The 12504-nt window shown below is 37.9% G+C and overlaps 1 protein-coding gene across 4 annotated transcripts in view; it reads right to left on the minus strand.

Moving 5' to 3' along the window:
* Positions 1-12504, minus strand: part of Kiaa2026 (KIAA2026 ortholog) — an 87345-nt gene that overhangs the window by 41974 nt on the left and 32867 nt on the right. For all 4 annotated transcript variants that reach the window (XR_004123549.1, XM_031390068.1, XM_031390067.1 and 1 more), the window contains one exon: positions 1421-2838. Coding sequence is in view for 3 of the 4 variants with exons in the window: in XM_031390068.1 (XP_031245928.1) it covers positions 1421-2838 (1418 nt within the window). In the remaining variant the exon portion in view is untranslated. The remainder of the gene's footprint in view (positions 1-1420; positions 2839-12504) is intronic.

Consider the following 12504-nt stretch of genomic DNA (forward strand, 5'->3'; position numbering starts at 1 on the left):
GTGTGTGCGTGTGTGTGTGCGTGTGTGTGTGCGTGTGCGTGTGTGTGTGTGTGTGTGTGTTTATAAGAACTCAGGTCATCATGCTCTTGGTGGCAAGAGCTTTTGTTTACCAACATCTCTCTGCCTTGTACTTAATCAATGATTAATTATATACATGTTATAGAACATAATGAGTTCTATTTAATTATTTAAATAACTAAAAAGTCACTCCTTCATTTGGTGATAAATTTCTGCTAATTTAGTTAGCTATGTGGCTATGAGAAGGAATGAAAATGAGACCTACAATGATGGTTGGAACCACAAATCATTTTGATATGCAATTCTTACTAAGTTTATGTCTCATTTGTCTATCCTGTGGCAAATGAGACATAAACTTATGACAGATAGTAGAAAAAGCAAAAGCAACAGAATCCTTAAAAAAAAAAATCAACTAGCATAGAACTCCTGTTGTGGGGGTAGGGGGATAGGGGGTTTTCTGAGGGGAAACCAGGAAAGGGAATAACATTTGAAATGTAAATAAAGAAAATATCTTAAAAAAGCAAACAAACAAAAACCCCTAATACAACAATATTAAGAAATTAATACATTTAAGGTGTTAAAATGCTACTAAATTATGGTTATATTAAAGATATATACTAAAAATACTTAAGAATGATAAAACAGCTAAAGTTCTTATAATAAGAATTTAGCAGTTGCAACCAGTAGGGACTGAGAAGCAAATATACAAAACATACATGTATGCTGAGTTGGTAATCTAAGCTGTGTGATAAGGTAATAAGAAATGTGTTAGGTGACTCTTTTTATGTTTAAATTTCCAATAAATTAAAAAAAAAAGAACAACAAAAAGAACTTCTGATGTTCAAATAGGCTGCTGGCAAATATATAGGGTATTTAAATTGAATAAAAGACACATTTACAAATCCTTCTATATGTATATGCTTTATACTGTATTTTAGTAGTTGACATAATTCTCAGGTTCAGTTTTTTTTCTAGATGTAAAAATATATTCTGAAAACAAAGTGCTAAAAAATGTGATATGGGGAAAAGTTTAGACTCAAGTAAATCATATGTTACTCTAGATAAAGAAATGAGCATCTATACTTGTTTTGTACTTAGATTGGAAGAAAAAAAGATCACTCAATGTAAGTGATAAGACATCATTTACAAGAAAAGATATAGAAGTAATATATATCAAATTGAGAGTTATTCAAATATATTATACCAGTTTTTTTTTTGTGTGTGTGAGTATATAAAAATCTCACCTGTCCTAGGTTTTTAAACATGTGAAATAAAGCTGGACTCTCAAACACATAAGTATACATATTCATTTCATGAGATCACTCAGAGCTCCCATGATGCAGAATGGAAAGGAAATCTGAATCACACTTACATGTAAGCCTTGCTCACTCACTAAGCTTACCCGATTTGTGCTTCTTATGTTTCCCTTTCTTTTTGATGATCAATAATTTATTCTGGATCTCAGGCTTGTAAGACTTGAAAGGAAGACAATGAAGACCTTCACGCTTTCTTTGCAAATTTTCACTCAAGACATCTTTCAATTTCTTTTTTTTCTTTTTCTTCTTTTTTGCCCTCATTTTGGTTAGTTTGAGTTTCTTGTGGCTCTGCAGCGAGTGCTCTAACAATATATCCCTTACAACTTTGTGGCAGTTAATATCTGGAAGATCAATGTGACTTCCATTTATATGAATTTGGCAAGATTTCAGAGCATTTTCTTTCAATGGATTGGATTCTGTCTTTATTCTGGAAGCTTCACCATATTTTTCCTGATTTTCTATAAACCTTATTTCACCTGGACTGAGTGGCTCTCCGAAGCCAGTAACTTCTCCTGGACTTCTGGGTTTCTGCAAATTTTCTTTACAACAATCAGTTTTTTCAATTTCACAAGGCCTGTGAACTTTAATGTTACAGTTGGTTTTTACTTCCATTTCAACAGTGATGTCATGATTATCAAAGTTCATTTTAGCAGGACAACAAGCTGGATCAAAATCAATTTCCTGCTCTTTCTTGAAAGCCAAGGGCAGGCCTTCTCTATTACATCTATGTTCTCCATTACTTGTATTAACATAGTCATACTTGAATTTCTCCAGTTTAATCCGAGGTACTCTTTTTACTTTAATGGGTGGAACTGGAAATTCTGGGGCCTGAAAGGGTCTTTGTTTATAAATCCGCACATCTGCACCACAGAACTGTGGAAAATGTACGTAAGCATTCTCCAGATAATCATAACCAAGGATAACTTCCCTGCACTCATGAATAGGCTGCCCAAGCACAGCGTCTTGAACTTCTTTCTGTGTTTCATACACAAAGTCACAAAGTCCTTTAAGCAGCCATACTTTCTGGTAGAAAGGTAGCTCGTGAAAAGGTCTTTCTTCCAATGGATTAACTTCTCCAAGAACCTTAAAGAACTGAGGACACAATCCAAGCTTTTCAGCACAGTTATCAGGATTCTCTGTCTGCCCCACAGCAGTGTACCACTGCTGCACTTTCTGTCTCAGCACTGCCTCCCAAGCCCTGTAAGGCAAAGTAGGTCTTCGATGTAAGGTGGGTCTGCGATGGGGAGGGCTCAGTAGAGAAGTCATTATTTTAGACAGAAAGGCATTGCACTGAGGCATCAGAAGACAGCGTTCCAGTTCATAAAAGACAATTTCTGGCAAGTTTAGAATCTGTTGGGCTAAACAAAGGAAATGCCCAATGGCTGGGATTTCCCACATGTTCTCCATGCAGGCTGGAGCCGCCTGAGCGAGGAGCTTTCTTTCCCACTCTTCTACTTCCTTTTGGCAAGCTTCTTCTGCTTCTTTTCTTTCTTGCTCCCGAAGCCTAAACAAAATTGAATATTACTATTACTTAAAGACAGTAGCACAAAACAGTGAAATTTAAAGTTACATTTATCTTCAGTCATTAAGACATCCGTTCTACTTTTCCACATCAATAAAAAGTGCCCCATTAAAAGTCTGTTGTCTCTCAATTCCCCTGAGGAGGTATATTAACCCTGTATCCTCAGTTTCACTAAAGGAGAACCATCACTAACACCATCTCCAGGGTGAAACTTCATCTTACAACATATATCTACTTTAGCTAATAAAACACAGTGAATTTTGAGTGTAGTTATTTCTATACTATGACTTGATATAAAAGCAAAAAGGCTTATATTTTTACATTATTTAACTTCTAAACAATTATATTAATGGGGCTGTGCGTATAGTTTAGAGAGTGTCTGTCTAGTATGCAATGGGTTTGAGCCCCATTATTGTATAAAAACTGATGCTTAAGGGCACTCTTGGCTATATAATGAATATAAAACCAACCTGGAATATGAGAAATACTGCCTCAAAAAAAGAGAAAGGTTATAGTAAATAACAACAACAATAATAATAAAACAATAAAAATAATTTATTTTCATTGAAAAAGTTGTATGCGGAGCTGTATTAGAAAAAAAAGCTCTATAAAGAAGCTGTGGAGATATTAGTAAAGGGCCTGCTGCATAAGGCATGAGGCTGCAGGCTTCGAGTTTGGCACCTATGCAAAGGCTGGGGACAGTGCTATGCACTGTGAATGGAGGGTGAGGGGCCAAAGTAGTATAGATACATGGATCCAAGAAGGTAACTGACTTCACAGTCTTGCCTGAAAAAAAATAGGGGACAGAGATAGAGAAAGGCGTTTGATGATGAATTCAGGCCTCGACACACATACACTTGCACATACTTACCCACAGATACATGTGCACACACCACAAACTCACAAAATATTACATTACTGGCTTATATATAAAATGAGCCAAGATGCTCACCACAGATAAGTAGATATGGAAAGATGAGGTAACATACATGGCATATTACTTAGCAATGGATGGAACTGGAAATTACTATGTAAGTGAAATAAACCATAATCAGATGACAAAGGTTACACGTTTTCACTCACCTGTAGAAATTAAAAAGTCAATCTAATGGGAGAACCAAGTAAAACAATGATCACAAGAGGGAGCAAAAAGGTCTCTGAAAAGCAACAGAAAATACCAGAATACAGGCAGGAAGAACTAATCCTGGGTTTCAGCAACAGTAATCTTTTAAGACAAATATATAGTAAAAAAAAAGCCCACAATGACAAATATCAGGAGTTTCTTTTATAGACTAATCCTATTTTATGGTTTTGATTAAGAATTCACACTAGCCGGGCAGTGGTAGCGCACGCCTTTAATCCCAGCACTTGGGAGGCAGAGGCAGGCGGATTTCTGAGTTCGAGGCCAGCCTGGTCTACAGAGTGAGTTCCAGGACAGCCAGGGCTACACAGAGAAAACCTGTCTCGAAAAACCAAAAAAAAAAAAAAAAAAAAAAAAAAAAAAAAAAAAAAAAAAAAAAAAAGAATTCACACTAATATCCCACTTATATTAAAAATGTAATCAGTTATTTTATAGACTTAGTTCTTAAATAAGATTTATACAGATACCTCCATTAGTGATTTAGTATGTGCATGCATTTGGCCATTCAAACAATGTTAAACATTATTAACAAAATTCAGCTATTGAGGGCTAGCAAAATGGTTCAGACGATAAAGCCATTTGCTGCCAAACCTGATGACCTAAAATTGACCTCCAGGACAGAAGGAAAGATTCAGCTCCCACAGGCTGTTCTCTGACTTCCAAATACTTGCTATATGCAGGTACAGGAGCAAACACAAATATATCATAACTTCATAATACTACATCTCAAAAAACAAAATGTAACAAACAAAAGGCTGCTCCTTAGAAAATATCTTTACAGGCTTCCAGTGTTCATCTGTACTAGGAGCAGACCCTGTGCCACGGCTCTCCATATTCATATCCCACAGGAAGAAACCTGATCTCCCAGGAGTACAGACACACCTGAGAGCACAGGTGAGACTACCACTTCTGTTCAAATTCCTGGCCCAAGAAGGACCTGCCCAGAGCCATCAGGATACAGAAACCAAGAAGGAAAAGCTAAGGACAGGATCCCTCCAGCTTCTCTCTGCACCCCAGAGCTGACTCTGTGTCAAAGCTCTCCATACCCAAATTCCACTGGGAGAGAGCTGGTCTCCCAAGAGTGCTGACACACAGGCTTACAGGAGGGACAAGCCACAGTCAGAGACAGCAAGACCAGCTAACACCACAGATAAGTAGATGGTGAGAGGCAAATTCGAGAACATAAGCAACAGAAACCAATGCTACTTGGCATCATCAGAACCCAGTTATCCTACCACAGCAAGCCCTGGATACCCCAACACACCAGAAAAGCAAGACTGATTTAAAAATCACATTGCATGATGATGATAGAGGACTTTAAGAAGGACATAAATAACTTCCTTAAAGAAATACAGGAGAACACAGGTAAACAGCTAGAAGCCCTTCAAGAGGAAACACAAAAACCCCTTAAAGAAATACAGGAGAACACAGGTAAACAGCTAGAAGCCCTTCAAGAGGAAACACAAAAATCCCTTAAAGAACTACAGGAAAACACAATCAAACAGATGAAGGGAATGAACAAAACCATCCAGGATCTAAAAATGGAAATAGAAACAATAAAGAAATCAGAAAAAAGAGACAATCCTGGAGATAGAAAACCTAGGGAAGAAATCAGGAGTCATAGATGTAAGCATCACCAACAGAGATAGAAAAGAGAATCTCAGGGGCAGAAGACACCATAGAACACATTGACACAACAGTCAAAGAAAATGCAAAAAGCAAAAACTCCTAATCCAAAACATCCAGGATACAATGAGAAGACCAAACCTAAGGATAATAGGTATAGAAGAGTGTGAAGATTCCAAACTTAAAGAGCCAATAAATATCTTCAATAAAATTATAGAAGAAAACTTCCTTAACCTTAAGAAAGAGACGCCCATAAACATACAAGAAGCCAACAGGACTGGACCAGAAAAGAAATTCTTTCTGTCACATAATAGTAAAAACACCAAATGCACAAAACAAAGAAAGAATATTAAAAGCAGTAAGGGGAAAAGGTCAAATAACACATAAAGGTAGACCTATCAGAATTATACCAGACTTCTCACCAGAGACTATGAAAGCTAGAAGATCCTAAGCAGATGTTATACAGACCCTAAGAGAACACAAATGCCAGCCCAGGCTACTATACCCAGCAAAACTCTCAATTACCATAGTTGGAGAAAACAAGATATTCCATGACAAAACAAAATTTACACAATATCTTTCCTTTACACAATAGGAAAATAGATGGAAAACACCAACACAAAGAGGGAAACTAAATCCTAGAAAAAGCAAGGAAGTGGTCTTTCAACAAACCCAAAAGAAGATAGCCATACAAACATAATTCCAACTCTAACAACAAAAATAACAGGAAGCAACAATCACTTTTCCTTAATATCTCTTAACATCAATGGACTCAATTTCCCAATAAAAAGACATAGACTAACAGACTGGATACATAAACAGGACCCAGCATTTTGCTGCATACAGGAAATGTACCTCAGTAACAAAGACACTACCTCAGAATAAAAGGCTGGAAAACAATTTTTCCTTGTTTCTAGTCCCTAGAAACAAGCTGGAGTAGCCATTCTATATCAAATAAAATCAACTTTCAATCAAAAGTTATCAAAAAAAGATAAGGAAGAACACTTCATACATGTCAAAGGAAAAATCTCCCAATATGAACTCTCAATTCTGAACATCTATGCTCCAAATGCAAGGGCACCCACATTCATAAAAGAAACTTTACAAAAGCTCAAAGCACACATTGGACCTCATACAGTCATAGTGGGAGACTTCAACACCCCACTCTCAGCAATGGACAGATCATGGAAACAGAAACTGAAAAGAGACACAGTGAAACTAACAGAAGTTATGAGCCAAATGGATTTAACAGATATTTATAGAACATTTCATCCTAAAACAAAAGAATATACTTTCTTCTCAGCACCTCATGGTACCTTCTCAAAAACTGACCATATAATCAGTCACAAATCAGACCTCAACAGATACAAGAAGATAGGTCACCATAGACTAAGGCTGGTCTTCAATAACAATAAAAACAAAAGAAAGCCCACATACACATGGAAGCTGAACAACGCTCTACTCAATGATAACTTGGTCAAGGAAAAATAAAGAAATTAAAGACTTTTTAGAATTTAATGAAAATGACAGCATAATATGGGACACAATGAAAGTAGAGTTAAGAGGAAAACTCATAGCTAAGAGAGCCTCCAACAAGAAACTGGAGAGCATACACTAGCAGCTTAAAAGCACACCTGAAAGCTCTAGAACAAAAAGAAGCAAATACACTCAAGAGGAGTAGACAGCAGGAAATAATCAAACTCAGGGTTGAAATCAACCAAGTAGAAACAAAAAGAATTTTACAAAGAATCAACAAAACCAGGAGCTGGTTCTTTGAGAAAAATCAACAAGATAGATCAACACTTAGCCAGATTAAACAGAAGGCACAGAGACACTATCCAAATTAACAAAATCAGAATTGACAAAGGAGACAAAACACCAGAAACCGAGGAAATTCAAATAATCATCAGATCCTACTACAAAAGCCTATATATATATATATATATATATATATATATATAAAAAAAAAACCTGGAAAATCTGGATGAAACTGACAATTTTCTAGATAGATACCAGGTACCAAAGTTAAATCAGAACCAGAAAAACCATCTAAACAGTCCCATAACTCCTAAAAAGTCTCCTAACTAAAAAACCCAAGACCAGATGGGTTTAGTGCAGAATTCTATCAGACGTTCAAAGAAGACCTAATACCAATACTCTTCAAACTATTCCACTAAATAGAAACAGAAGGAACACTACCCAATTTGTTCTATGAAGCTACAGTTAGGCTGATACCAATACCACATAAAGACCCAAGAAAGAAAGAGAACTTCAGATCAATTTCCCTTACAGATGCAAAAATACTCAATAAAATTTTCACAAACTGAATCCAAGAACACATCAACTCGATCAATTCACCATGATCAAGTAGGCTACATTCCAGGGATTCAGGGATGGTTCAATAAATGGAAATCCATCAACATAATCCACTACATAAACAAACTCAAAGAAAAAAACCCACATGATCATTTCATTAGATGCTGAAAAAGCATTTGACAAAATCCAACATCCCTTTATGTTAAAAGGCTTGGGAAGATCAAGAATTCAAGGCCATACTTAAACAGTAAAAGCAATATACAGCAAACCAGTAGCCAATATCAAACTAAATGGAGAGAAACTTGAAGCAATCCCACTAAAATCAGGGACTAGACAAGGCTGCTCAACCTCTCCCTAAATATTCAATACAGTATTCGAAGTTCTAGCTAAAGCAATGAGACAACAAAAGGAGGTCAAAGGGAGACAAATTGGAAAGGAAGAAGTCAAATTGTCACTATTTGCAGATGATAACATAGTATACTTAAGTGATTCCAAAGATTCCACTAGAGAACTCCTACAGCTGATAAACAACTTCAGCAAAGTGGTTGGATATAAAATTAACTCAAACAAATCAGTAGCCTTCCTTTATACACATGATAAACAGGCTGAGAAAGAAATGAGGGAAACAATATCCTTTACAAGAGTCACAAATAATATAAAATATCTTGGTGTGACTCTAACCAAACAAGTGAAAGATCTGTACCACAAGAACTTGAAGTCTCTGAAGAAAGATATCAAAGAAGACCTCAGAAGATGGAAAAGATCTCCCATATTTATGGACTGGCAGGATTAATATAGCAAAAATGGCCATCTTGCTGAAGGTACTCTACAGATTCAATGCAATCCTCATCAAAATTCCAAATCAGTTCTTCATAAACTTAGAAAGAGCAATTCTCAAATTCATTTGGAATAACAAAAATCCCAGGATAGTGAAAACTATTCTCAACAATAAAAGAACAACTGAGGCAATCATCATTCCTGGCCTCAAGCTGTACTACAGAGCAATAGTGATAAAAACTACATAGTAATGGTACAGAGATAGACAGGTAGAGCAATGGAATAGAACTGAAGACCCAGAAATGAAGCCCCACACCTATGGTCACTTGATCTTTGACAAAGGAGCTAAAACCATCCAGTGGAAAAAAGACAGCATTTTCAATAAATGGTGCTGGTTCAACTGGCTGTCTGCCTGTTAGAAGAATGCAAATCAATCCATTCTTATTTCCTGTACAAAGTTCAAGTCCAAGTAGATCAAGGACCTCCACATAAAACCAGATACACTGAATCTAATAGAAGAGAAAGTGAAGAAAAGCCTCGAGCACATGAGCATGGGGGAAAATTTCCTGAACCAAACACCAATGGCTTATACTCTGAGATCAACAACTGACAAATTGGACCTCATAATATTGCAAACCTTCTGTAAGGCAAAGGACACTGTCAATAGGACCAAACGATAACCAACAGATTGGGAAAAAATCTGTACCAACCATAAATCTGATAAAGGGCTAATATCCAATATATACAAAGAATTCAAGAAGTTAGACTCCAGAGAACCAACCCTATCAACAAATGGGGAACAGAGCTTAACAGAGAATTTTCAACCAAGGAAACTCGAATGGCCAAGAAGCACCTAAAAAAATGTTGAATGTTGAACATTCTTAGTCATCAGGGAAACTCAAATCAAAACAATCCTGAGACTCCATCTCACAAGAATGGCTGAGATTAAAAACTGAGGTGACAGCAGATACTGGCAAGGATGTGGAGAAAGAGGAACACTCCTTCCTCCATTGCTGGTGATATTGCAAGCTGGTACAACCACTCTGGAAATCAGTCTGGTGGTTCCTCAGAAAATTAGATATAGTACTACCTGAGATACTAGTATATCTAGTATCTAGATATAGTATATACCTGAGATACTGGTATATCTGACCCAGATATACCATTCCTGAGCATATACCCAGAAGATGCTCCAATATCCAATAAGGACACATGCTCCACTATGTTCATAGCAGTCTTATTTATAATCGTGAGAAACTGGAAACAACCCACATGTCCTTCAACAGAGGAATGGATACAGAAAATGTGGTACATCTACACAATGGAGTACTACTCAGCTATTAAAAACAATGACTTCATGAAAGTCATAGGCAAATGGATGAATCTAGAAAATATCCTGAGTGAGGTAACTCAGTCACAAAACACACATGGTATGTACTCACTGATAAATGGATATTAGGCCATATATAAGTGGATATAAGTGGACCATAGGAAGCTCAAGAGAAAGGAAGACCAAAGAGTGGATGCTTCAGCCCTACTTAAAAGGGGGAACAATAGAATCAAGTGAAGTAGAGGGTGGGAGGAAGAGAGGATGGGGAGGGGAAAAAGAAGAATCTGGTATGGGAGCCAATGGAGGAGATGTATAGAGGGTCAGGAAATTGAACAGAGGTGTGTAGCAATGGGGGATGTGGAACTGGGGGTAGTAACCAGAAAGTCCCAGATGCCAGGAAAGCAAGAGCCTCCCAGGACCCCACGGTGATGACATTAGCTGAAATACTGCACAAAGAAGAAGGAGAACCTGTAGAGACCATATCCAGAGGTTAGGTGTGGCTTTCCAGTTGAGGGATGGAGTCATCCACCCATCTCCCAAATTTTCATCCAGAATTGTTCCTGTATAAAGGAAATACTGGGACAAAGAGTGGAGCAGAGACTAAAGGAAAGGCCATCCAGAGACTGTCCCTCTTGGGGATCAATCCCACATGCAGATACCAAACCCAGACACTATTGTGGATGCCAAGAAATGCTTGTTGACAAGAGCCTGATACAGCTGTCTCCTAAGAGGCTCTGCCAGATCCTGCCAGATCCAGATGTGGATACAGCCAACCACTAGACTGAGCACAGGGACCCCAATGGAGGAGTTAGGGGAAGGGCTGAAGGAGCTGAAGGGGCCTTATCTGGTATCAGTGAGAGGGAAGGCCCTTGGTCCCATGAAGGCTTGATGCCCCAGTGTAGAATGCTAGGACGGGAAGGCACAAGTGGGTGGCTGAGTGGGGGAGCGCTCTCACAGAAGCAGAGTGAGGGGCAATGGGATAGAGGGTCTGCAAAGGGGAAACTGGGAAAGAGGACAGCATTTGAAATGTAAACAAATATCCAATTAAAATAAATAGATACAATAAGAATAAGCACAAACCCTCATATTAAGGCTAGATGAGACAACTCAATAGGAGGAAAAGGGTCCCTTGGGCAGTCAAAAGACTCAAAGCAGCCCCTGTTAGGAGTCCCAGAAAAACATTAAGCCAACAACCATAACATATGTGCAGAGGACCTAGCACAGACCCCTGCAGGTCTGTGATGGTACTTCAATCTCTGTGAGCCCTGATTACTTGATTCTGTGGGCCATGTTCTCCTAGTGTCCTCAACCCTTCTGGATCCTACAATCCTTCTTAACCCTTTTCTGTGTGATTCCCATAAGCTCTGAGGGGAGGGCCTTGATCTCCTTTTGGGGCTCTACCTAATGTTAGCTATGGTCTCTGCATCTGCTCCCATCAGTTGCCAGAGGAAACCTCTCTGAGGAAAATGGGCTAGGCCATGATCTAACTCATTGTGCTTTTTAAAAGAAACTTCCAGAAGATTGTAGGAAATTAGATTGTGACTGGGGATGATGGAAAGTCCCTGGTGGAATCTGGCTAGTAAATTTCCACCTTCCCCAGAATTTAAAAGGGACATTGTCACTTGTTGGCTTTGATACTTAGTGTGTGACCTTCATTAGGATCTAGTGTCATTCTGAGACATCTTTCCAGGTGTGGCAGCCATTCTCTGGCAAAACTCTGAATTTGGAATGAAACCATCAGTTATGTTTTCATATAATTAAACCCTACTGAAGAAAACTAGGAAAGCATATTTAAAAACACACTGTTGCAGGTAAAATGATTTATGATGAGTTAACTCTTTTTAAAATAACTTTTAAGTTCAGTATTTGAGAATTTAACACACCTAGACATTATATTTTCATCATATTTACTCCTTAGCCTCTCTCCAACTCCTCCTGGATTCCCCTTTCCATATTTATCTCCTTTTGTTTTCTGTGCATGAATGTGTGGCCATCTACTGAATCATAAGCCAGAGCCTTCCTGGAAAAGGCATGGCCACTGCATGAAATCACAGTAGCTGTGGTTGCAGTAAAGTGATTTTCTTTCTTGCCATTTGGGGGATGGGCAACAAAAGAGGTTGTTAGATATTATTACATAAAATAAAGTAATTGAAATAGTTCAAAAAATCTTTACAGTTTTGAAGAATTTTATTTTTACTTTGTGGAGGTGGCAATAGCAGTATACTGGTAGAGTTTGGGTTCATCCATTTAAAAAGATACCAGTCTGAGTGGTTTCACCTTAATTATTGAAAAAAAGAGGAAAAAAGGGAAAGAATGTATGCATAGACTGATAAGATACAACTGTTCACCTTAGCAGGTCAGGCTTAAAAGTGCTGGCAGAAACTATAAACTGGGACACAACCAGGATCACAGGAAGGACAGGCTCCAGTCAGATTTAGCAAGGGCAGGTAGCACTAGA

This window comes from Mastomys coucha, unplaced genomic scaffold (assembly GCF_008632895.1).
Source record: "Mastomys coucha isolate ucsf_1 unplaced genomic scaffold, UCSF_Mcou_1 pScaffold21, whole genome shotgun sequence".
Lineage (NCBI taxonomy): Eukaryota > Metazoa > Chordata > Mammalia > Rodentia > Muridae > Mastomys > Mastomys coucha.